Below are 27039 nucleotides of genomic sequence, written 5' to 3'. Positions count from 1 at the left end.
GTCAATGTTGAAAATTGTAAAAAAGAATTGATAAATACTTATTGTAAAATTAATAATACAAATAGTTGCTTGTCAGATATTTTAACTGGAAATAAAGCTAAATGTAAAAAAATTAAAGAAGGCAATAAACAAATAGATGAAATAAAACAAGGTGCTATATTAGTTTCAGGGAAGCATATTATCAATAATCAGGAAGTAGATGGAATCTGTTTAGTTACATTTGAAAATCAAACAAATATTGATAATGTTACATATGAAAATATAGATTCAAAAATATGGCAGTATGTCAGGAATAATAAGGTAAGTAATTTTGAAATTGTAGATTACATTGAGTCAAAAACTATAATTTGAAATTTGAAAACATTAATTTGATCAACTATGTAAGAAATGAAATACAATCACAACCTGTATATTGGATTGTCATTGTATTAACATGTATTATAATTATAATATATATATTTTTTAAGATCAACAAAGTGGTTGAGAGATGGAAAACAAATAGACAGTCAATAAAACAAGAGGAAATTTTTAATGAACTAACCGTTAAAATTAATCAACTTACAAACAAAATCACAGAATCGGAGCGATTCTCTTAAAGAAAGGGGGGAGTTAACAGTAACTTCCCACAGTGCCCTTATGGCAATCATAAACAAATATTCCATTTCTCAATCCACTGGCATTTCAGTAAGCAGACTAAACAAAGATTATATTTCTCAAGCCACTGGCATTTCATTGAATAAATATTCCATTTCTCACGCATCGGTTTTCATTAGCAAATCCGATGCAACGCTTATATTGTAAATATTAAATTAAGTTATAAATAAGAGCAATTGTGGGAAATAAAGGCAGTTTGGTTTCTGAGTTTGGTGTCAATGTTACATTCTGTAACTAACCATAAAAAATTCTTATTATTTTTTAAAAACCCCTCCTAAAGTAGGTGGACGATAATTTGGACGCCTTTTCGTGATATCGCCATAAAGGTGGACCAGGGTTGCTCTAGAATTTGGTTGTACGATATGGCTATCAAATGAAAGGTGTTAATGAGTAGTATAAAAGGGAGTGATCCTTACTTCCATAGGTGAACGCCGTTTGGAGATATCGCCATAAAGGTGGACCAGGGGAGACCCTAGAATTTGTTTGTACGATATGGGTATCAAATGAAAGGGGTTAGTGAGTATTTTAAAAAGGAGTAGGCCTTAGTTCTATAGCTGGACGCCTTTTCGAGATATCGCCATAAAGGTGGACCAGGGGTGACTCTAGAATGCGTTTGTACAATATGGGTATCAAACGAAAGGTGTTAATGAGTAGTTTATAAGGGCGTGGGGCTTAGTTCTATAGGTGGACGCCTTTTCGAGATATCGCCATAAAAGTGGACCAGGGGTGACTCTAGAATGTGTTTGTACGATATGGGTATCAAATTAAAGGCATTAATGAGGGTTTTAACGGCCACCGTGGTGTGATGGTAGCGTGCTCCGCCTACCATACCGTATGCCCTGGGTTCACACCCCGGGTAAAGCAACATCAAAATTTTAGAAATAAGGTTTTTCAATTAGAAGAAAATTTTTCTAAGCGGGGTCGCCCCTCGGCAGTGTTTGGCAAGCGCTCCGGGTGTATTTCTGCCATGAAAAGCTCTCAGTGAAAACTCATCTGCCTTGCAGATGCCGTTCAGAGTCGGCATAAAACATGTAAACGCAAATTGGAAGAGAAGCTCGGCATTAGATCTCTTCGGAGGTTATCGCTCCTTAAATTTATTTTTTTTTTTAATGAGGGTTTTAAAAGGGAGTGGTGGTAGTTGTATATGTGAAGGCGTTTTCGAGATATCGACCAAAATGTGGACCAGGGTGACCCAGAACATCATCTGTCGGGTGCCGCCAATTTATTTATAATGTAACACCACGAACAGTATTCCTGCCATGATTCCAAGGGCTTTTGATTTCGCCCTGCAGACCTTTTTCATTTTCTTCTACCTAATATGGTAGGTGTCACGCCCATTTTACAAAGTTTTTTTCTAAAGTTATATTTTGCGTCAATTAACCAATCCTATTACCATGTTTCATCCCTTTTTCGTATTTGGTATAGAATTATGGCATTCTTTCATTTTTCGTAATTTTCGATATCGAAAAAGTGGGCGTGGTCATAGTCGGATTTCGGCCATTTTTTATACCAATACAAAGTGAGTTCAGATAAGTAAGTGAACTGAGTTTAGTAAAGATATATCGATTTTTGCTCAAGTTATCGTGTCAACGGCCGAGCGGAAGGACAGACGGACGACTATGTATAAAAACTGTGCGCGGCTTCAACCGATTTCGCCCTTTTTCACAGAAATAAGTTATCGTCCTAGAATCTAAGCCACTACCAAATTTCACAGGGATTGGTAAATTTTTGTTCGACTTATGGCATTAAAAGTATCCTAGACAAATTAAATGAAAAAGGGCGGAGCCACGCCCATTTTGAAATTTTCTTTTATTTTTGTATTTTGTTGCACCATATCATTGCTAGAGTTGAATGTTGACATAATTTATTTATGTACTGTAAAGATATTAAATTGTTTGTTAAAATTTGACTTAAAAAATATTTATATATGTAATAGGAGTAACGTTCCTGCCAAATTTCATCATGATATCTTCAACGACTGCCAAATTACAGCTTGCAAAAGTTTTAAATTACCTTCTTTTAAAAGTGGGCGGTGCCACGCCCATTGTCCAAAATTTTACTAATTTTCTATTCTGCGTAAGTTCAATTCACTTACCAAGTTTCATCGCTTTATCCGTCTTTGGTAATGAATTATCGCACTTTTTCGGTTTCTCGAAATATTCGATATCGAAAAAGTGGGTGTGGTTATAGTCCGATATCGTTCATTTTAAATAGCGATCTGAGATGAGTGCTCAGGAACCTACATACCAAATTTACTCAAGTTGTTGTGTTAACGGACGGACGGACGGACATGGCTCAATAAAATTTTTTTTCGATCCTGATGATTTTGATATATGGAAATCTATATCTATCTCGATTCCTGTATACCCGTACAACCAACCGTTATCCCATCAAAGTTAGTATACTCTGTGAGCTCTGCTCAACTGAGAATACAAAAATCCGCTAGGTGGCGCACGGATCGAGATATACAAAAAAATTAATTTTAAAATGGAAATTTTGCGATCGACTTTTAACTAACTTCTCGGTGATCCAGAGACTTGAAACTTGGCACATAGTTTGCGAATCGATGGCACCACAATTCGTGGGAAACCAAATGCCGCCATGTGGCAGACGAATCGAGATAAACGGAAATCCCTGAAAAAACGCAGGGAATCTTGCGATCGATTTTTAAGTAACTTCCCTGTGAGCTAGATACTAGAAACTCGGGCCGTGGGTCAGAACCCGGTGACAATACAATATTTTATCAAAAAAATTCCGTAGGTTGCGCATGGATCGAAATATTACGAAAATTAATTTTAATTTGGAAATCTTTCAATCCATTTTTAACTAACTTCCCGGTTGCCTAGAGACCTGTAACTAAGCACATAGTTCGAGACCCGGTGACAATACAATTTATGGAAATCACAGTTCCGCTAGGTGACGTGCTAATTGAGATAACTACAAATCCCTGAAAAACGAGGGGAGTCTTGCGATCGATTTTTGAGTAAATTGCTGGTGAGCTAGAGACTTGAAACTTGGGCCGTGGGTCAGAACCCGGTGACAATGCAATATTTTATCAAAAAAATCCGCTAGGTGGCGCATGGATCGATATATTAAGAAAATTAGTTTTGATTTTGGAATCTTGCAATCGATTTTTAACTAACTTTCTGGATATCTAGAGGCTTGAAACCTGAAATATAGTTTAAAACTCGGTGACAGTGCAATGTTTGATCAAAAAACTTGAGCTACGTAACGCACAAGTCGAACTATTTAGAAGATTATGCCATACCTTCATGGCTAGCCTCCTGAGTGTTGCAGGCGTTGTAGAAATCCACCTCGTTGAATGGCCTAACTCAATGCACCCCCTGCATAATTTTAGGCGTACGCGACTTTCACCACGATTCTTTCAGACTTTCAGCCGTCATTGGTGCCGTGTGTCGTATCGCTGTAGTCGTATCCCTAACGTAATAAGCTGTTTATCGTTACGACGGTAAGCCAAAAACCAACTGGTTGGATACGATACGGTTACGACCTTAGCGGCACCAATAATCGATTACATTGATTCCCATAAGTTTGGTCGAATCAGCTGTTATAAGGTTACCGATACGGTTACTGATAAAGCACCAATGTCTGCAGCTTTAAGTACTGACAAACGAGGTGGAATTCTCTTATTATGATGCGAGGTGAAATTCTGTTGTTTTCGCCAGCGTTGTTAGCGAAAATTCGACTAATTCTTTTAAATCTTGCTATTTTGAACAAATAAATAAAGATAATAATTTTGACTTAGGAATTACTTAAATTACTAATCAAAGTTGCAATTGCCATTTTGTAGGCAGTACTAAAAAATTGAAAATAAAAATATGATAAAAAAAATTGTAAGGAGAACCTTTATATAAATGGACCAAAAATAGAAGGCAATTTTTCCTTTAATACAGACATAGTATTGTTGAAGTTTGACTAAAAAACTTTAACAATAGCTCTTGTAAAAGAATTTTGGGATCTAAAATTATAAAGGTAGAGCGTGGTTTAAATTTTAAATAATCAATTAATTAATCCCAAGTACATGGTTTGCCTTAAATTGAAAGATTTTTTGATCTTCTTTTTATTTTTATTATTATAATAATTTAGTTTCTATTTTTAAAAGAGATTCATTTAGTTGTAAATAGAATAGTTGTAAAATTAATTAATTAATTTAAAGCACCCCAGGCTTTTTACTCTGAATCGGATTATTCTGTTAATAACTTAAATTTTATTATAAGTAATTTTATTGATATTAGAGAAAAATTCCAAAGTTTACAAACGGCGATGGTTTCTAGGACATATTTGTGAATTTCGCTTCTTCATCAGTTAGCTTTTCGGGAGCTGAGTATTGAACTCGAATCTCCAACATTCATACTAGTGTAAAGGCATATGCCTTTAACCACTCAGCTATATGAATGCCCCGCTGCTCGCTTTGCAATTGGCCTATAAGTGTTGCCTTTTTGTTGCTGTTCGTTTTATTCAACGTTTAGGTACATACTAACTCTGTAAACAATTTTGTCATAATGGTGTAGAATTTTTTAGGCGCGCTTAAAAGCTTTACGTCAAGACTATTTTCAATTCAACAATAAAATATATATACAAATGAACGGTCTTGGAATGGGAAGCCCCACATCAGCCGTTCTTATGGAAGTGTTCATGCAAAATCTGGAAGAAAGCACATACAGGAACTGAAGCCCAAATTAGGCGTGTCATTTTACACTAGATACGAGGATGACATAATATGAGTTTTAACTACTAATAACGAAGAGCTTTACTGGAGTACCTCACAACTAGCATGGGGATATAAAATTCACAATGGAAACCGAAAAACACGGAGGAATCAACTATCTAGACCTCACGATAAATACTGATAAAGCTGCCAAAAGATTTAACTACGACATATATATAAAGCCAACGGCGACGGTCCCCCGCATAAATTCAGAAAACAAAAATTCAGGAACACATTTTTTAAGAAAACATTAGTCAGAACCCTTTTTCAGAAAACCAATTTTCAGAAGTCAAAACTCAAAAAAAAAAAAATCAGAAATCAAATTTCAGAAGTCAAAATTCAGAAGTCAAATTTTAGAAGTAAAATTTCAGAAATCAAAATTCAGAAAGTAATCAGACAGCAAAAAGACATTAAATTGCGCAAAGTTTAATGGTTTTTTGCTGTCTGATTACTTTCTGAATTTTGACTTCTTAAATTTTACTTCTGAATTTTTTTTAAGCCTGGAACACAGCAACGTCGAAAGAAGGCGTTATATTCAATCGAAGTATGGAATATGTATGATATCATCAAATTGGTTGAAGTCCGTACAAACAATTCCATCGAAAGGTGGCACAACGTCATTAGAAGTGCGTTTGGGATACACCATAACATATTTAACTGCATAAATAACATAAAAAGCTTATTCGCGATGGAAGAGATACGGTAATATGCATACATTTAGCAAATTTGAATCTGCCCGATTTGCGGCCTCCAAAGCAATTAGAGCAGCCAAAACCTTGTTTTATGGTGAAAGGTTTAGTATAGCAATAAATTCGCGATGAACTTGGAATACCATAAGGTCGATTGATATTGGAAGACCTAAGGCAAGTGTACCTATTTCCACTGATTTGGATGAATTGAACAATAATTTTGCTAGTTTACCTGTATCCAGTCTTCTTGCATGTCTTAATAACTATTGTGATAGCGCACATGTTTGTGTTAGTCCTCTTAATTTTGTATGTGTTGATGATTGTGATGTTGTGCAAGTCATACTCTCGGTAAAATACAATGCTACTGGATTTGATGGAATCAGTGCAAAATTTCTTAAAATTATACTACCTATGATCCTGCCGCGTGTGATCTACCAAATAAATTCTATTTTAACACTTGTGTTTTTCCTAAGTGCTGGAAAGCTGCCAAGATTATTCCTGTACATAAGAAAAATAATGAGTACAGACCCATTTCTATCCTACCGTTCCTGTCAAAAGTAACTGAACTTATCATGCATAAACGTATAATGTCATATGTGCTGGATAACAAACAGTCCGGTTTCAGACCGAAGCGTAGTTGCACTTCGGCACTGTTGGATGTACAACTAAACATAACTCATCTCCAATTATATATACTCACCTTAAGAATTACCTTAGTTATTATTCGCATCTCATTATTAGTCTAGAAGAAGCATACAGTTAGTCAATAAAGTGAAGTCGTGAACAAACAACTCTTCTGTGCGTTTCAATCGTTACATAACATATTGGCGACGAAGTAAAAAGGAAAAATAAAATTTATTTTTTTTCTTTTCTTTTGTACATACAAAGAAATTGAAAGTGCAGCAACTGTAATTACAGAGCTAAACAAAATTTATCATAAACTTTACTATAATGCCCGACGAACCTCAAAATACGGTAACCATATACCATCCAAATAATGTGCAGCATTTTTCTCCACAAACGGAATCATGGATATTGTGGAAAGAAAAGTTAGAAATTCATTTTGCGGAAATAAATTGCACAGAAGAGAATGCAAAAAAGGCTACTCCTTTAAAAGCCATTGGCCCAACACCATATGAGGTTTTGCACAACCTTTGCAGCCCAGCTGCACCGGTATCAAAAACGTATAAGGAGCTAAGTGACATACTCAAAGCTCATTACACTCCGCCGTCAATTGCTTTCCGCGAGCGTAAGAATTTTCACTCAGCAACACAAGCTGAAGGTGAAACGGTATCGCAATGGCATGCACGAGTAAAAAAACTCGCGCTAACATGCAAATTTGATGACAACCTGTCAGCCTTTGTAATGGATCGTTTCATAATGGGTCTTCACAGCGGAATATTTGAACGTATGTGCGAAGAAGACGAGAACATATGCATTGACCAAGCACTCCGAAAAGCTCTCATTATGGAGATGAAACTGTCATCGACAAAGCATGAGCACAACTTGCAAGTGTATTATACCAAAAGTGGCAAGAGTAATAACAAATCGAAAAGCTCTACTTCTGACACTTCAAACAAGACAACAAACATGACCGTAAAAAGAAGAAAGGAACTCACAATACATCAACAAAATACGCAAAAGCTTGCAATCACTGTGGGTGGCGAAATCATACAACTAACGAATGTCGATACAAGAATAGCAAATGTCATAAGTGCGGAAAAATTGGACACTTAGCATCAGTTTGCAAAACAAGTGGAAAAGTAGTTAATTACGTATCAGAATCTGATAGTTCAGGCGACGAATTTAATACTAACAATTCGCATAATTTTTCTATTTACAGTATCAACCAAAGCAAGTGTGATGATTCAGCTAAAGTGTGCAGTGTATCGGTCAAAATAGGCGGAGTTTCTATGAACGATTCGGGTTCACCATGTTGTTTGGTTTCTAGACATTGTTTAAATAAAATTAATAACAACGTAAGTCTTAATCCTTGTAATGACCCTTTTATTGATTATAATGGCAACCGAATCAAAGTACAAGGAGAATACTATGAAATGATAGAATGCAATGGTGTCAAAAAGAAAGTAAAATTAATAGTTACTAATAACAATAATTCCGCTTTACTTGGCAGACATTTTTTGCGAAAATTTGGTTTTGAACTAGTGCAAGTGAATTCTGTCGGTAACACTAATCGATCTTCCACAATCGCTGAGGAATTAAAAAACGAATTTTTTTTTGACAATGGTCTGGGCGCGTATAAGTTGAGTAAAATTTCGTTAGCTGTGGATAGTGACGCAAAGCCCATATTTTTCAAACCACGTCCAGTTCCTCTTGCATGGAAAAACTAAATTGAGAAGAACTTAAACAAATTAGTTGCGACAGGAGTTTTAGTACCAATTGACCACGCGGAATGGGGTACTCCTCTTGTTCCCATACTAAAACCAAATGGCGAGATCAGAATCTTTGGCGACTACAAGGTCACAATTAATAAAAATCTATCCGATTTTAAGTATCCTCTACCTATAATTGATGAAATTTTCGCATCACTTCAGGGTGGTGAGGTTTTTTCTAAATTGGACTTGTCCAATGCTTATAATCAGTTGATTTTTGACGAATAATCACAAAAATTATGCACGTGGTCAACGCACATAGGCACATTCAAAATGACGCGCTTACCTTTTCTGTCGTTTCGGCATTCCCACCACCATTGTAAGTGACAATGCCAGACAATTCGTGTCGAATGATTTTAAAGACTTTACAAAACGAAACAAAATAAATCATATTTTAACAGCTCCAGGTCACCCATCTACCAATGGACAAGCCGAGAACTTTGTCAAAACTCTAAAAAAATCAATCTTAGCAAATTTTAATTCTGAAAATAATGAAAATTTTGATGTTGTGTTGAATAGATTTTTGATGGACTATCGAAACACAAAACACTGTTCAACAGAAGAAAGTCCAGCGCAGATATTCCTTGGAAGATCTATTAGAACTCGTTTTGATCTTATTAAACCTCCTCCCATTCGCGATAAAATTTGTGAAAAACAAAATAAAAGTATTGCTAACTACAAGGGTAAACGTTCTGTTACTTTCAAAAAAGGTCAAAATGTGTTCGTACGGGTTTATTCTAATCCTAACAAAGAGTCGTGGTCCGCCACAGTTGTTAAGAATCAAATTGGTCCACGTTCATATTATTGCACGTTACCAAATAACAGAGTAATTAAGCGACACACTGATCAAATGAGATCAAGCGTAAGAAGTAATAGTTCAAACCATACGCAAATGCAATCACTAGAAAATACACTGGGTGCATCAGCCGAATCATTGCAAAGGCCAAATGATAATTTAGAAGTTAGTGAAAACCATAACACCTTAGTAGAGAACAGCATTGAAGAAAATGAAATTATCACAAATGGGGAAGAAAGAGATACGCTGAACAATGAAATTGAAAATCATAAAAATACTGTAAACACTAGAACACTGAGACCTAGAAATAAGGATGGAAAAATTTCTAAATAATAACTTTTTATATTTATATCATACACAGGTATGGCGCATATGTAAAATAAGTTATATTTCAATTAACCGAATGTATGAAACACACATTTTTGAATTCGAATGTCAAATGTTAATTTTTATTTGTATAATTATAAGTACAAGATATCAAATCAAAACGTAAAATTAATTCAAAAGGGGAGGGGCGTGATAGGTATCGTCATTGTGAATTACAAACTAAACATAACTCATCTCCAATTATATATACTCACCTTAAGAATTACCTTAGTTATTATTCGCATCTCATTATTAGTCTAGAAGAAGCATACAGTCAGTCAATAAAGTGAAGTCGTGAACAAACAACTCTTCTGTGCGTTTCACTTGGTACATAACAGTAATCTAGCCTTTTTAAAACTGCTCGACCATTCCAAAGCATTTGACTCAGTCGACCACGACGTTCTATGTTGTAAGCTTAAAAATTTGTTTCATTTCTCTAGTCATGCCATTGCTTTGATTGGGTCGTACCTTGCTGACAGATCTCAGGCTGTGTAGGCTGGTGGCAGAAAGTCTAATTTCGTACCTGAACTCAGGGGTGTTCCGCAAGGTTCTATCCTGGAGCCTCTCTTGTTCGTGTTGTATGTTAATGACTTACTTAATACTTTAAAATATTGTAATGTTCATATTTATGCTGATGATGTCCAATTATATGTATGCTGTCCCCAAAATCGTATTGATATATGTATTAACGAACTAAACTCCGACCTGAACCAAATAGGTACATGGTCATCTGCCAATGGCTTGTCAATAAATCCTCACAAATCGAAATGTATTGTCGTTCGCAGGAAGACCTTCGATACACAAGCCTAATTTAAGCAACAAAAATTGTTAATACATCCCAGAGCACGGGGAAAAAGTGTCAATATATATAACACTATGGCATCATTGCCATGAAACAAGTCCAATTTTCACATCAATTCTGCAACAGATGTCGCAGGGATATGAATATCAATTGGCAAGAAACAGGGTAGAAGTAGAAATAATGAAGACAAACAACCGCTGTGATAGCTGAATTGTTATAGCAGCGGCGCCTAAACGTTGCCGATGAAGGAATTTAGCAGTTCCCGTAATGGATCGATACAACGAGCTATGGCAGTTGTCTAAATTTTTTTCTTTCCTCTATTCTAATTTAAAATTTTTTCAATTAAGAAAAAATTTATCATAACAATAATAATGATAAAAAATTATTGTTAGGTCTTGAGCTCGATTCGAACCCGCGATCTTACAAATCAGCAGGCCGATATAACAACATAAGTTTTAAATTTATTTGAAAAAGATAAACGCGAAAAAATTAATTAATTACATTGTACTACTTTTTCTCTATTCATAATTCCTTCCAAATAAATAAACGTTTTTGAATTTTGAGAAAAATTTAATGTTTTTTCTGACGTCTAATTACTTTCTGAATTTTGACTTCCGAATTTTGCTTTCTGAAATTTGACTTCTGAATTTTCACTTCTGAAATTTGATTTCTGCAATTTGACTTCTGAAATTTGACCTCTGAAATTTGACTTCTGAAATTAAACTTCTGAGATTTGACGTCTGAGTTTTGACCTCTGAGTTTTGTCTTTCCGAAAAAAGGGTTCTGACTAATGTTTTCTGAAAAAATGTTTCTGAATTTTTGCTTTCTGTATTTATGGGGGGCACCAACGGCCACCGACGCAATAACCCATAATACCTCAAATCACCCCCAACAGCACAAAAATGCAGCACTAAGGCATATGGTACATAAAGAACACCTCTTACACAAAAAGCATATAAGAGAGAGCTTGAGGTAATATATAACATTTCTGCAAACAACGGATATAACAAGTAAGGAAGGACAAGTTTGGGTGTAACCGAACATTACATACTCAGCTGAGAGCTTTGGAGACAAAATTATTTTTTTCATGGATACCTACATAAAAACGGTAATACTAAAGAGTGGAGCAACTTCCCTTTGCTATCTTTCTTCAGCTATCATCTGAGTATAGTTATAGCTGCGTTGGTTTCTTAGGGATTCGTAGATGGTTCATAAGTGGTTTTTAATTCCATATCACATACGTTTGAGAAATATCGACCAAATTGTAGACCAAGGGTGACATTTTTTGGAACGATTTTCCTTCATCCTTTGTCAAATAATGTGTTTGTACTGTGACGAATATTAGTGACACTAAGTGATACTCACATCACTAGTCTGATGCTAAGTAAATGAAGCCACAACAACAACTACCTGCTTTGTCATTTGTATCTACATAAACGAATCAATCATTATGTCTACACATATGTACGTACACGCAGCGGAGAAGAGACGCACAAACACATGCATATATCTTACTTGAGATGCTCCCAAAAGTAGGCAATTATCTGTGGAAGTGTCACTCACATATCTGTAGTTACAGTTTTATAGCAGTAATTAAGTAAATTCTGGAAACGCCTAGAAGTATGGAACGAGGAAATCGAAGAGTATAAAAGAGCGCAATCTTAGCAATCAGCAATCAGTTTGATTTAAGCAAGCTATCAGTTGCGAAGTATAAGTGAAGTACTTTAATAAAGGCCATTTTGCATTATTGAATAGTGGAGTCATTTATTCAACAGTTTAGTGATTAGAGCGTTAGTAGAAGTTTGCAAATAAGCAGAGTTGCACTAAATTCATTACAGTACGATATGGGTATCAAATTAAAAGTGTTAATGAGGTTTTTAAAAGTGAGTGGCCCTTAGTTGTATATGTGAAGACGTTTACGAAATATCGACCAAAATGTGGACCAGTGTGACCCAGAACATCATATGTCGGGTGTCGCTAATTTATTTATATGTGTAATAACACGAACAGTATTCCTGCCATGATTCCAAGGGCTTTTGATTTCGCCTTGCAGAACTTTTTCATTTATTATGGTAGGTGTCACAATCATTATACAAAGTTTTTTCTAAAGGCATATCTTGCGTTAAAAAACCTATCCAATCACCATGTTTCATGACTTTTTTCGTATTTGGTATAGAATTATGGAATTTTGTTAATTTTTCGAAATATTCATCATAGTCGGTCATAGTCGGATTTCGCCCTTTTTAATACCAAGATAAAGTGGGTTCAGATAAGTACGTGTGCTAAATTTAGTAAAGAAATATAGATTTTTACTCAAGTTATCGTGTTAACGGCGGAGCGGAAGGTCAGACGGCCGACTGTGTATAAAAACTGGACGGTGCTTCAACCAATTTCGCCCATTTTCATAGAAGCTATGCCCCTACCAAATTTCACAAGGATTGGTAAATTTTTGTTCCACTAATGGCATTAAAAAAAAAAAAAAAAATATTGTAGACAAATTAAATGAAAAAGGGCGCAGACAAGCCCATTTTGAAATTTTCTTTTATCTTTGTATTTTGTTGCAGCATATCATTACTGGAGTTGAATGTTGACATAATTTAATTATACACTATAAAGATATTAAATTTTTTGTTAAAATTTGACTATTACATTTTTTTTTTAAAGTGGGCGTGTTCATCATCCGATTTTGCTAATTTTTATTTAGAACACATATCGTCGGTACAATGCCAATACACGAATGTGCCATTTTTGTTTAAACGAAATATTATATATGTCAAATATTGCAAAGCCAAAACAACAAATGTGCATTGTTTTGAAAAAAAATTTAAAAATCATTTTTCAATTAACATTACTTAGTGGTTTACAAATTCTATACTATGGAGTTCTTGTTTAGTGGAAAGCCACACAAAAAACAACATACCGCAAAAAATTAGAGGGGGTATGCAGACTATCGATGCTTAGCATTAAGGGAGCCCTGAAAACAACCCCGACGGCTGCACTGTATGCCATTCTGCACATCCCACCTGTAGACTTGCTAGCAAAGAACAAAGCGTTAACGACCGCAACCAGGCTCGGTGCTTCGGGGCAGCTTGAGCGCCCACCATATGGCCATAGTAGTATAGCGTCATCAATCACAAGACGAAGAGACTACATGATTCCATATCTGCCCTTCGAGGGAGATCTTAAGGCCACAATAGAGGTGTACGGTTGGCGCAAGGGTGCGCAAATCGCGGACGAGGCGATACATGTGTTCACCGATGGTTCCAAAGTAGTGGAAGGAGTAGGGTCTGCGGTATACTGCGCTGATCCGGAAATAAGGAGATCCTACAGGCTGCCGGATTACTGTAGCGTTTTCCAAGCGGAAATATTAGCCGTAACCAAAGCAGTAGAAACCCTGGAAGAGAATAGCTTAAGCTGCAACCGTGTTAACTTTTATATTGACAGTCAAGCAGCAATTAAGGCAATAATCTCGCATAGCACAGAATCTAAATGCGTGTTAGAGTATAAGCAGTCTCTGGAGAGAATCGGGACAGGGAGAAGCATACATCTATATTGGGTCACAGGGCATATGGGAATAGATGGGAATGAAAAAGCGGACAAACTAGCTAAAAAGGGCGATCGAGCACGTTCTGTGCTCGTGCCCTGCACTTGCCAGGCTAAGACTCCAGCTATTAGGAGTGATACAGCTGTCAGATCTAGCAGCAAGTGGCTTAAGTCCTAGGAAGCTTCTAGTATTTGCCAAGAGGACGGAGTTATTTTATAACATAGGTCCTGGTTTTTGATAGGGTTTTTCAGTTTGGTCGTTGAAACAAACTTCTGGTAACACTACGGACTCAATCAGTCTATGTGAGTTCCTCATGGACCGGCCAGTTCAACCTACCTACCTAGTGGTTTACAAAAGTAAACCTTCCAATAGTGGTTGAAAAGTACAAAATTAAATCTCTATTAATTAAAGCTCTATTTTTAACAATGTCTTACGCGTTTTTCTCAACACATCAAATATGCACATTCGTGGTTTTGGCACTGAACCGACGATATAGTAACAGGAGTAAAGTACTGCCAAATTTCATCATGATATCTTCAACGACTGCCAAATTACAGCTTGCAAAACTTTTAAATTACCTTCTTTTAATAGTTGGCTGTGCCATACCCGTCGTCCATAATTTTATTAATTTTCTACTCTGCGTCATAAGGTCAACCCACTTACCAAGTTTCATCGCTTTATCCCTCTTTGGCAATGCATTATCGCACTTTTTCGGTTTTTCGATATCGAAAAAGTGGGCGTGGTTATAGCCCGTTTACTCAAGTTATCGTGTTTACTGGCAGACGGACGGACGAACATGGCTAAATGAATTCCTTTTTCTCCCAGATCATTTTGATATATAGAAGTCTATATCTATCTCGATTAGTTTATGCCATTAGGGGTACCGTTATGCGAACAAAATTAATATACTCTGTGAGCTCTGCTCAGCTGAGTATAAAAAAGCACTAGTAGATAAGCTCAGAAGACGTAAGGAGAACAAAAAAAAAAGGAAAATAATAATAACACCTGGACGACTATGACATATTTTGGAAAATCAAGCAAAAGGCCGACGTCTCAACGTACTCGAAGGCATGGAAGTATACAAACAGAAAACAGCGACGGGAGAATAATAAACGAACAGATAAACACAATATTTGAGCCTTTAAAACTTGTTTACAAGAAACAAAGAAATCGCATAGGTTCAACAGACAAACACACAATAACAACTAAACACAAAACAATAAATGCACCAAAACAACAAACACACAAAGGAAGTCAAACGACTAGAATTACTGACTTTTAGCTGCCTCGGTAAGCCACACAAATCGATCAGTAAAAACCACCCTCGGTTCTGAATGAACACACAGCACATACACATAAATATACCCATGATTATTTTAGACAATACCTGCTCAGGTATCTAAAAAAAAAAAAATAAATGTAAGGCACGATAACCTCCAAAGAGATCTAAGGCCGAGCTTCTCTTCCAATTTGCGTCGTGCCCCTTTTGATTTTCCCTAAAAATTGGCCGGACGGGACCTACATGTTTTATGCCGACTCCGAACGGCATCTGCAAGGCAGATGAGTTTTCACTGAGAGCTTTTCATGGCAGAAATACACCCGGAGCGCTTGCCAAACACTGCCGAGTGGCCACCCCGCTTAGAAAAATTTTCTTCTAATTGAAAAACCCTATTTCTAAAATTTTGATGTTGCTTTGCTCGGGGTGTGAACCCAGGGCATACGGTGTGGTAGGCGGAGCACGCTACCATCACACCACGGTGGCCGCCATGCTCAGGTATCTGCGAACTATAAATACAAGACAAACGACAACTACAAATCAGAATGAAAATCGACACTGACGATGGCACAACGCCGAAACCGGTTTGTCACGAAACCAAATTTGACAAGGGATGACGGAGGGCACGATTGCCAATATACATACATCGTAAATTATTCCACCTTCTAGTAATGTAACATAAAATCTTTGTGATTAAAACCTATTTTCTAATTTTTTAGTTCTGTAAGCTTTGAAAGCGTGGGTTTTTAGTTTTTTCAAATAATTATTTATTTTAAATTTTTTAGTTCTATGTATTTTACTTGTAGATTTCCGTGATTTCGAGTACTTTCAGACTCCAGCCATTTGCTTGTACGTGTAGACTTTTACTGTTTGACTGATTAATGTTTGAGCCCAAAGAAAATATGGAATAAAAAAATTTGGGGCGCTAATAGAAAATCAATGGGACTCCAATGGAAAATCAAGTAAAAATTAATATAAAATTTATCCCCAGGAGCTTTTGTGATTTTGTGTTCGTCTCACATCAGTCAAAATATGGTTATGGTATTTTTCTCGAAATATCACATGGTCAAACGGAAACGTCCTAAATGGCTACTACACAAAATTTTTAAGAGGCCTCAAGTCTACTGGCCCTATGGCTACGTTAAGTGGGCAAATTATTTTATTATCAATTCAAATGGCTATAAGGTAAATTGGCATTATGACCCCTTTGAAGTGGTCATAAGGTAAGCTGGCCTGAGGTCCATTGACCTTATGTCACCACACTATTAAACTGTCCTCGGGCCTTGATAAGTGTTCAAAGACTTTATATCCTGTGAGCTTATTATGTCGACCCACATCATATTATTGCATTGTCATAGGTCATTGATACATGCGCATATTTTCAATTAACTTTATGGCCATTCAATGTCACCTCACCATCAAACTATTGCATTGTCATCGTTCTGTGATACGTGCGCAAAGTTTCAATTCAACTTATTGCCATTTTAAGTGGTTGGCGGCCACCGTGGTGTGATGGTAGCGTGCTCCGCCTATCACACCGTATGCCCTGGGTTCAACTCCCGGGCAAAGCAACGTCAAAATTTTAGAAATAAGATTTTTCAATTAGAAGAAAATTTTTCTAAGTGGGGTCGCCCCTCGGCAGTGTCTGGCAAGCGCTCCGATTGTATTTCTGCCATGAAAAGCACTCAGTGAAAACTCATCTGCCTTGCAGATGCCGTTCGGAGTCGGCATAAAACATGTAGGTGCCGTCCGGCCAATTTGTAGGGTAAAATCAAGAGGAGCACGACGCAAATTGGAAGAGAAGCTCGGCCTTAGATCTCTTCGGAGGTTATCGCGCCTTACATTTTTATTTATTTATTTTAAGTGGTCATAAGGTCAATTGACTTTATGTCCCATAAGCGTGTGTCCTGAATACGTGTGTAAAGTGTCCTGAATATGTGTTTCAAACTTCTTGAAGCTGAAAATTATGCTCAAAGATCCGTTTCATACATACGTACATACATACAACCCAAGATAATAAAAGCTAGGTAAGAAATGGACGTGTGTGTGTTTTGTATGAGTTCAAAGTACCCAAACGATCTTCACGAAATTTTCAGGGTACACTCAAAAAAAGGTTTTCCTAAAAATTAGGAAGCCCCATATAAATTTAAGGACAAGAAGGGAACAAAATTGCACTAAAGCATTATCGAATAAAGGATATCATTTACTTAAGCTGAATAAGCATAGGCCAAGTAAATATTTCTTTAACTTTAGTAACAATTGTACTTTAAACAAAGAAATATTTTTCCTCAATTCAAGTATAAGTGATACTTAAAATTTTTTGCAATTTTAAAGATATGTTGGCCTCAACACAAGTAGATAAAACTACTTAATTTTAGTACTAATATAAGTCTATATCATACTTACTTTTATAATATTTTTTCCTTTATAGAAATAAATGCTTTACTCAGTAAAATAATTTTTCATATATATATGTACATTTATTTAAATTGTTATTAATAAAGCTTTTTACAAAATGTTTAGAAATAATATTTAAGTTTCACATACATATTCTTATTTAATATATGTGCCTTTATTGGTGGGTACGACATTTTTTTTAAATGAACGACTTTAAAATTGTTTATTTCTGCTCCTAGCATATACGATAATAAATGTTTTTCATATTTTACTTCAGAAACTTGCTGTAAAAGCGTATACACCTCATTCTCCAACTTAAAAACTTCTTTAATTTTGAAAATAATAATACTAGGTTGGAAAAAACATACAAACATATTTGATAGATAAACCGTGCCATACATCTTACAAAAATCAAAACAAATGCATTTTTCAATATAATATTTCGGGGATAAAAATTGGTAGCATATTTTTTCATTGTAAATTTAAGAGAATTTTCGTATAATGGTTGCAAATAAAATTCCTGAGAATTTTTTTTGCTCTTTTGTTTCATGAGTTTTACATGAAGAAAAGCAGGTATCAACTTTCGATAATTGTGTATTTAAAGAACAATTTTGTTTTAATATTTCGTTATGCTCAAATTTGTGATTAGTGTTGCGCATATGTCGGCGAAACGACTTAAAGTCCGTAACAATTTGATGGCAACTAATGAATCCACATTCAAAAATATCAGTTGGTTGTTTCTAATGGTAATATTTCAAATGAACAAACAAATGTTCGCAAGATAAAAATTCTTTTTTACATACAAAGCAAATCATTGTAAATCATTAATTATTGTAGATATAAAACTGTCTTTAGTATTAGAAATTTTAAAAAAGAATTGGTCTACAAAATTCCATATTTGTTCACAATTTTGTGGATATTTCAAATCCAACACATGAAATATTTTGAAACATATATCAATGCTTTTAACAATGTTACTTAATTTATAATATATACCTGCGAAATAAACGTAAAACTCTTTTAAATCGATGATGTCATCACCGATCGCACACAAAAACGGCTGCAGTTTTATATTCTGTCCATAAACTTCATCCGTGATTGAATTGATTTTTTGCTGTAACTCCAGTCGGCTTGTTGCGTAACACAAAAATGAGTCCCTCGAGTTAGATATTGTCGTTTTCTTTTTACAGTTTCGGTTTTTCGGCTTTAGAAGAGCTGGTAGAATAACGCAAATGATAATATCACGGATATCTAAAAAAAAGAATATAAACATTTATAACTACACATATTCAATAAGTTTTAAATTAATCTTTAACCTTTTTCTAAATTTTCTGAGTCTATTTTATAAAGAAAAGCCAAGGTGAAAGGATCTTTGATTGTACGTTTTAATATGGGAGTCACTTTCTCAACAAATGAGTCCCAATTTTCTAATAAAAGATTTTGCTTCTGCTCATAAATATTCGCAAAATCGCTATCAATCTGTAAAAAATTATTATAAAAATAAATTTTAGTATAATTTAATATAAATAAAATAAATTGAGAACATTTACCAAGCAGTAGCCAAAGCTTTGTTTCAAGATCGGCCACTCAGCCAGAATATCAGATATAGATGCAGCAGATTTGAAAAATTGGGTTCTGCTGATAAAACAATGTTGCCATTTTTGTACAACCTCGTCGTAGGGTGCAATATTGTATAGAAGCCAGAGTTTATTTTCCTCACATTCAACAGTAGTTTGGATGACTGTTTGTGAATTTATTTGGGGTTGTTCATTCTCCTTGAAACTGTCTTTCCGCAACCGATATAATGCGTTGTGATATTTCGCATATAGGGAGCCTCCTGGCTTTCTCCCCTTTCTATGTAAAAAATAAGTATCCTGAAACAAACGGTTTTTTTATTAAGATTTTTGTTTTGATTAATTAATTGGCTATTATATTTTATAATCTTTTTTTTTTTGTATTATTTACGGTATTCACAAGGTATCCTATTCGTCATATGTGCTATGTTATCAAATTTTACATTGGAAACCATAGCAACAGACAGAAACTAAATACTTTACAACGAATACGACAGCCCAATTATTGTTTTGTAATTAAAACTCTACCTTTGTTTCTGTAGGAAAAATCACAACAAGTCTTTTAGAAATATTTTCGAATAATTTCGGCCGAGCTGCTATCTTATTATCGAGAATGTATGCGCAAATGGAAGAAGTTATCATTTTTCTCTGTGGTTCTGAAAGTTTTTTGTATATTTCGTACGACTTCAATAGTGCTGCTCCACCAGAACTGGATTTTAAGACGTCTAAAATTGGAATCTATTAAATTTAATGATATTAAATTAATGATAGTTTCCTGGCTATTTTTCCAACAATTACCTCATTTACGTCATCAACGGCATCACAAAAGCTATTGCTGATAGATTGTGTTGATCCACTGTGGCACTCGCTGTCGTAGCCTTGTGATATTTGCCAAAGACGCAAATTATGTTCAAAAATTATCCTGTTTCCAAACAGAGATTTTGGCACTATCTCACTTAAATGGCTGCCTTTCATATAGTTCAAAGCCTCTAGCGTTATGTTGTGTTCTAGAAAAAATAGTAATAACAAATAAAAACATTTGTAAATATTAACAAAAAGTTTTGGATGTCCGATTTAAGATGAACAAAATGTGGATAAATGACTTATACACTCTTATCAATTTATGTGCATTCACGCAAAAAGTTATCGGCACATATAACTTATCACCATGTATGCAGCTTCTTTGATAAAAATTTATTAGTATACAGCAAAAATAATTCAAAAGGAATTAAAATATTCCCTTACATTTATCACATTTATTACACTTTTACACTCTTAACTCACCTTTAAATAAGTCAAAAAACATTTCACCTTTCAAAGAAAATAACAAGTCTAAAAAATCAGCTTCACTCATGCTGCATTACACCGACACTCACAAATTCCAACTTTAAACTGTAAAACTCTTTTATTTTGACAAAAATAATGAAATCTAACGGGACTTTGCGAAAAACTCCAGCCTCCGATGGTATGTATGTACATACATATATATGCACATTTATGTGGATTTACATACATACATATTTACTTATATTCATATTGCTAGCCCTGTTATGAGATTTTGTTTTTATTTCCTTATTTTGAGGAACGTGTCTTAAACTTAAGTATAATGTGTACTTATTTCTGGTTTTAAGCAATTTGTTACTTGATATCGTCGAAATTTACTAAAAATTAGTAAAACTTTATTAAATATCAGGTCAAAGAAATTACTTACTTGTTTTAAGCGCGATTTTTCTTACATTTTAAGAACGAATTTCGTTAAAACCATAAGTTTTTCCTACAAAATAGGAAAATTTCCTAACTTTAGGACAAAAAATTTTTTGAGTGTAGGTTCACGTGGTCATCCGGTATTTTTGGGGCTATATAAAATTTCGGAAAAGTGAGAGGCGCTAGCCTCTTTTAGCAAATATTTATATTCGCTTTATTCCCGTATTTATATTAAAGGGGTATGCAATATTTGGTATCTATGTAGATTCTATATATGGAGTAATTTATGTGGGAAAGGTGGAAACCGTGAAGATAGGAGTACGAGAGAGAGTGGGAATGAATGGGGTATCTAATATTTTGTATATAGATTCCATGGAAGTGGGAGTAGTGTGAATAAAGTGAGAGGAGAAGAGTGTGAATGAAACAAAAATTTTATTCTCAACGCCTCTCTAATTTTTGAAGTGGATATCCAATATTTGGTATATACATAGATTCAGTATAAATTAGGAATTATTTAGATGAGAAAGATAAGGAGTGGAAGACGGAGTAAGAGTGGGAATGGGAATGAGAGAGGGAGTGCGTAGGAATGGAACTGAGTGGGTGAAGGAGAGTGAGAAAAGAGTGAAGATTAAGGCAATAATGAAAAAACATTAATAAGAAGGAAAAATGAAAAAAGTAGTAAAGTTGTAGTCTATTCGATGATACTAAGAATGATACACGGAATGGAAGTCCAATTTTCAAATATACGGCAGGATAACGTCTACTGGGTACTCTAATAAAGTATACAATTTTAGTCGATTAAATTTGCGTTCCCGGAATGACGATTAGATTTTAAAAACATTTTAACATACTAATTTTAGTTTATTTGTAATCCTCTTACTTTTAATTGTAACCAATTCTTCTGTAATTAGTAAAGATTCGTAGTTATAAGCAAGTTCAAAAGTTCTGAAATCCTTCTAATCGTCGTATTATGAAGCTGGAAATTGAAAACGTTTCCGATATGACGATTTTGCCATCTTTGTCCGCGGTATGCTAAAAAATCAGTATTTTGTTTAATAAGGTATACCTGACGTGACTACCCATTAGGAATGATTGATGATTTCAATCTCGATGTCTTCTAAATCAGAGTTCCCGGAATGACCACTAATTCTATAGGCATCCAGCTTTAGCAATTAAGCTGATTTTATTTTCCTTTACAATACTAGTCACTTTAAATTCAATATGACGTCTGATTTATCTGTCAAAATACTACTCAAGAGGGCTTTTTAATGGAATCTGCGCTTTTAGCGTAAGTAATATTGACATGTATTCCCTCGTTCCCGAAATGACGAATTCAAACTTGGACAATTTTAAACCGTATATGGAGCTTTCAAAATATGCATTATTCGGGCTTTGTATCTTATAGGATTTTTTTTAATAATTGCAAGTCGCGATATACAAATGTACATACCTCCAAAGAGGCTCCTCATCCCATTTGCGTCGTGCTTGGTGGGACGGGACCTCCGGGTTTTACGCCGACTCTGCAGCGCAGATGAGTTTTTACTGATAGGCTTTTCATGGCAGTATTTGCTAATCACTGCCGGAAGGCAACCCTGCTTGGAAAAGCTTTTTTCTTGTTTCTAAATTTTTGATATTGCTTTGCCCGGGAATTGAACCCGGGGTCTTCGGTGTGCTTTGAGGAGCACGCTACCACCTGCCCACCCCGGCGGTCGTCTGATACATATTGAAATATAAAGAGACAAAATATATTCTTATTTTTATTTACTATATTTATGTGATATTTTCTTTAATTTTGACAATTTAAAATTTTTATACTCATGATAAATGAAAACAGAGCAGATCTCACAGAGTATATTGTGACGAATATTATTGACACTAAGAGATACTCACATCACTAATCTGATACTAATAGCGTTTTATTTTCTGAAATAAATTGTTGCCTAAGTAAATGGTAAAGCCTCAATAGAGTTACTCCTACCACAGAAAATTTTCAACTTTTATTGTGCATGCAAAGAACATAAAATGGCTACCCCGTGTGTTAGCTGATTTTCACAAACACGCTGTCAATGATAATAAAAATTCATTAGCAATTATTTCCTTCATTTCAATTTTCTCCGCATAAAAATATGTGAAGTTACGAAAATAAATTGTCACAATCAGCTAGTTTAACAGAGTTGCACTTCCACACAGCCATTTTATGCAGGGTAATAGTTTAACGCTTTTGCGTTGCGAGCAGGCACCAATTTTCACAAAAGAACGAAATACCCCGTAAAGGCGTTACCTGCTTTTTAGAACAGAACAAAATATATTTACAACCCTTGCGCGGCGTACAAAGAGCGTAACACTTTTGCCAGAAAAAAAACGCTATAAATAAATAAAGCCACAACAACAATAAAGCAAGCAGTCACTTGTATCTACTTCAGGGCTATTCAAAACTGAAAGTGCACCTGTATTAGTGAGAGCGCAATCGTAGCGATGATCGTGCGTATGAATTGATTTTTCATTTAGTCGCTTAATAGCAAGCCATTGTACAGGTCTACAAGTAGGATATGTAGCAGCACGCACATACACAGCCACGCTCACCTGATAAAATGCTTGTTCTTGTTCGTTTTTTTTTGTGGATGCTATTTGGCACTGTTGTACTTCTTAGGACCAAAAAAAGTTTAGTAGCTGCTATCGAAAACTGCTTAAAATTTTTTTTCTTATATTACAAAGAAATATACTTGTTTACTTTCAAACGAGCACTTAATTACATCTCTCTTTAATAACCATATATTTTGGACAATTTTAATTAACAAATTGTGATACTTTATTACCGGGGACGTTTGTAAAACACGATCAAAACCGTCGGGGGAGGTATTAATAGACGCGTTTTGGCCTCGCTTCAAATAATTCGAATACTTTTTCTCTTCGGACTATTGACAACAGGACAAAACGCGTCTATTCATTTTTCTTTCCGCTTTTTTGGACGGGTTATTGCAGTCGACCTCGGTTTCAAACTGTTTTTCGCGGAGAACTTTTGAACGGGTAGAAAAACTTAACTCACGTGTTTGTATTCTTAATACTGAAATAACTACGCGTCCTCAGATACCCCAATTGAAGACTTTTTTATAATTTTCTGAAGGACCCATATGGTGCACTTAAAATTTCCTACTAAATTCGTTCAAAAAAATTTACCATCACAGCAACCCATATCTGATATTCCGATCCCTTTTTTGCTTCCCTGTGTCGCTTTCGACGAAGCAACCCCGGTAATTTTGACACTTCGTTCAGTGTCAAAACTCATGTTCCACGCAGGTTCCACTGGGTTCCACGCTAGTTTGACACTGACCGAAGTGCCAAACTGCCGTGTGTTAGAAAGGGAAAGAAATTGTTTCCCTCTCATACATATCATACTTGTAAACCTGTACAATGATAGCAAGCAACGAGCTAACAATAAACATATGTATCGCGCATAATTTTTCATACATATTTTGATACCGATCAGCCGATACCCACCGCCGATGTTGCTACGCCAAGTGCCAAGCGACTAGAATTGGGTCGTTTCGTTCTGAACTTGGTCAATTGACCGGGTCTCTCAACTGAATAAGAGAACTAGATCTTCGATTTCGGTTCTTTTAGTTCATTTGTTCTTTTAGTTCGTTTTACCTAATGTTATTCCTTCTCTCTTCTCGTTCGGGAACGCTGTAAATTCGTACATACATACGCAGAAATTCACAGTGAGCACGATGTCGATGATGCCACTTACACTAAAGATGTGTGTGGTCATCTTTGTGTGTGGCACTGCTACAACAATATATGTATGGACTATTTATGAAAAACATGTTTTGTAAGAAACTAACTATTACATTTATTAAACATGAAAAGTTCATATTTACAATTTGTGTCTGTACTCTTTCAATTTCCTGGATCTTCCGAAATTTGTAACTTTTTTTGAAGTTAATTATACATATATATATTAACTTATTTATTCATTACTCATTTAAATATACCTACACAAAGCATTGCTGCATACACACCCCCATCTATACTTGTTGGCTTTTTTTGCGGGTGCGAGCAGCAGTGATCAAATTTGCTAGAAAAAAAAAATGATCAGATGAACAAAAAGAACAACTTGTTCGTTAATCAGAAAAAGAACGAAAGATTCGAATCTCTGAAATGAACGAAAAAGCACAACTCTGCAAGCGACGACTAACTCAATTAACGACGACAGAGCGAATCATATGCATGTGAATTGAGAGGGCACAATTGTGCTATGAAATGAATAGCCCTGATCTACATAAACGAATCAATCATTATGTCTACACATATGTACGTACACGCAGCGGAGAGAAAACGCACAAACACATGCATATATCTTATCTGAGATGCTCACAAAAGAAGGCAATAATTTGTACAAGTATCACTCACATATACACGCGCATATGAGAAGCTATAAACGTATAACTACGGAATTTTATAGCTGATAACTAACTAGTAAATTCTAGAATAGAAACGCCTAGAAGTATGGGCCGAGGAAATCGAAGAGTATAAAAAGCAGCAACAGTAGACGACAGTCAGTTTGATTTAAGCAAGCTATAAGTTGCGAAGTATAAGTGTTATTGTCAAGTAGTTTAATAAAGACCATTTTTGCATTATTCAATATTTGAGTTATTTATTCAACAGTTTAGTGATTCGAACGTTAGCAGAAGGTTGCAAATAAGCAGATTGCACTAAATTCGTTACAATTGGTGTCAGAAGAGGAATTGTTGAATAAATTCCGAAGATTTCGAGTACAACAAGACATCGCAAAGTAAAGTGAATTGAAGATCCAGCTACTGGAGAAGGAGTTGGAGAGCCGCGGATTGAATACAACCGGCATTAAACTTGAACTTCAGGCACGTTTACGAAAGGCAATGAAGCAGAAGGAATTAACGTGGAAGAGTATGTCTTTCATCTTGATGTCGACAAGACAACAACAAAAATTGAGGAGAAAAACGAAACTTCGTAGACAGTTACGAGCACAGACTTGAACACGATTTTGGCTGCCATATCTGCACAAACATCGATAGTAACATCCAAGATGGAAGCACAGGAGGCACGCATTTCAGAAATGTCGTCGCAAATGCCATCTCAACTGGAAGAACAAAAGACAAATATAACATCTCAGCTGGCAGAACAGAAGACAAGTATAGCATCCCAACTGGAATCCCAGGAGACGCGTATAACATCAAAGACTGAAGCACAAGAAACGCGTATTTCAGAAATGTCGACCCAGATTACATCAAAGATGGAAACACAACTGAAAGAACAAGAGGCACGCATAATAGTACAACTCGAAGCGCAAGAGGCGCGTATATCATCTAAACTCGAAGCGCGTATGGATGAGAAAATAACGCAGTTTGAGGAAAAAAATCGAAGCAGAGTTGGATTCTTTGAGAGGTCGTATACCGGAGTTGCAATTAAACCCAGCCCAACTGTTTCAGCAAGCAATCCAAAGGCAAACACACCATCCTTTGACGGTTCTGTTCCTTTCCAGGTTTTTAAGCTACAGTTTGAGAAGACCGCAGAAGTGAACTGGAATGCTGAAGATAAAGTTGCAGCTCTGTTCATAGCATTGAAGGGGCCACCAGCCGAAATCCTACAGACGATTCCCGAAGGAGAGGGGAACCACTATGAAGCATTGATGACGTTACGGAAGCGAGCAAAAGAAACAGATATATCAAATTGAGTTGCAAAAGCGCTACCAAAAAGTGAATGAGACTTTGCAGGAGTATCCGTCGGATGTTGAAAGGCTGGCACATTTAGCGAATGTGGACGCGCCCGTGGAATACACTGAAAGGGTAAAGATTCAGAGCTTTATAAATGGCATACGGGACGTCGAAACAAAGCAAGCTACATACGCAAACCCAAAGCCAGCATTCGCAGAAGCGGTATCACATGCTCTGATTCAGGAAACAGCGTCGCTTCTGTGTAAGCCAGTTTTCAAAGCACGCCGTGTAGAAGTAGAAAGGCCAGAGTGGGTAGACGCAATTTTAGCAGCTTTAAAAGGAACGCAATAGAAGAATAATGGTGCAATCAAATGTTTCATGTGCGGTAACCAGGTCATATTGCTCGTTATTGCAGCACCGGTCCT

General features: G+C 35.7%; 2 protein-coding genes across 4 annotated transcripts in view; both read right to left on the bottom strand.

Moving 5' to 3' along the window:
* The window catches only part of LOC137240343 (probable G-protein coupled receptor CG31760), a 1391529-nt gene that overhangs the window by 1304690 nt on the left and 59800 nt on the right, over window positions 1-27039 (bottom strand). The gene's annotated exons all lie outside the window — the stretch shown is intronic.
* Window positions 17824-27039, bottom strand: part of LOC137240344 (uncharacterized) — a 68486-nt gene continuing 59270 nt past the window's right edge. The window contains exons 1-6 of one of the 2 annotated variants that reach the window (XM_067766455.1): window positions 20505-20976; window positions 20019-20227; window positions 19749-19958; window positions 19197-19520; window positions 18963-19125; window positions 17824-18897 (exon numbers count right to left, since the gene is read on the bottom strand). In XM_067766455.1, the coding sequence (XP_067622556.1) occupies window positions 18458-18897; window positions 18963-19125; window positions 19197-19520; window positions 19749-19958; window positions 20019-20227; window positions 20505-20574 (1416 nt within the window). In that variant the 5' untranslated portion in view covers window positions 20575-20976 and the 3' untranslated portion in view covers window positions 17824-18457. Of the gene's footprint in view, window positions 18898-18962; window positions 19126-19196; window positions 19521-19748; window positions 19959-20018; window positions 20228-20504; window positions 20977-27039 lie in introns of those variants that run through there. The other variant, XM_067766456.1, reaches the window with a different exon arrangement.

The sequence above is a fragment of the Eurosta solidaginis genome, chromosome 2 (genome assembly GCF_040869045.1).
Source record: "Eurosta solidaginis isolate ZX-2024a chromosome 2, ASM4086904v1, whole genome shotgun sequence".
Lineage (NCBI taxonomy): Eukaryota > Metazoa > Arthropoda > Insecta > Diptera > Tephritidae > Eurosta > Eurosta solidaginis.
The sequence above is the reverse complement of the archived record's forward strand: the minus strand, read 5'-3'. Positions and strand labels throughout refer to the sequence as shown.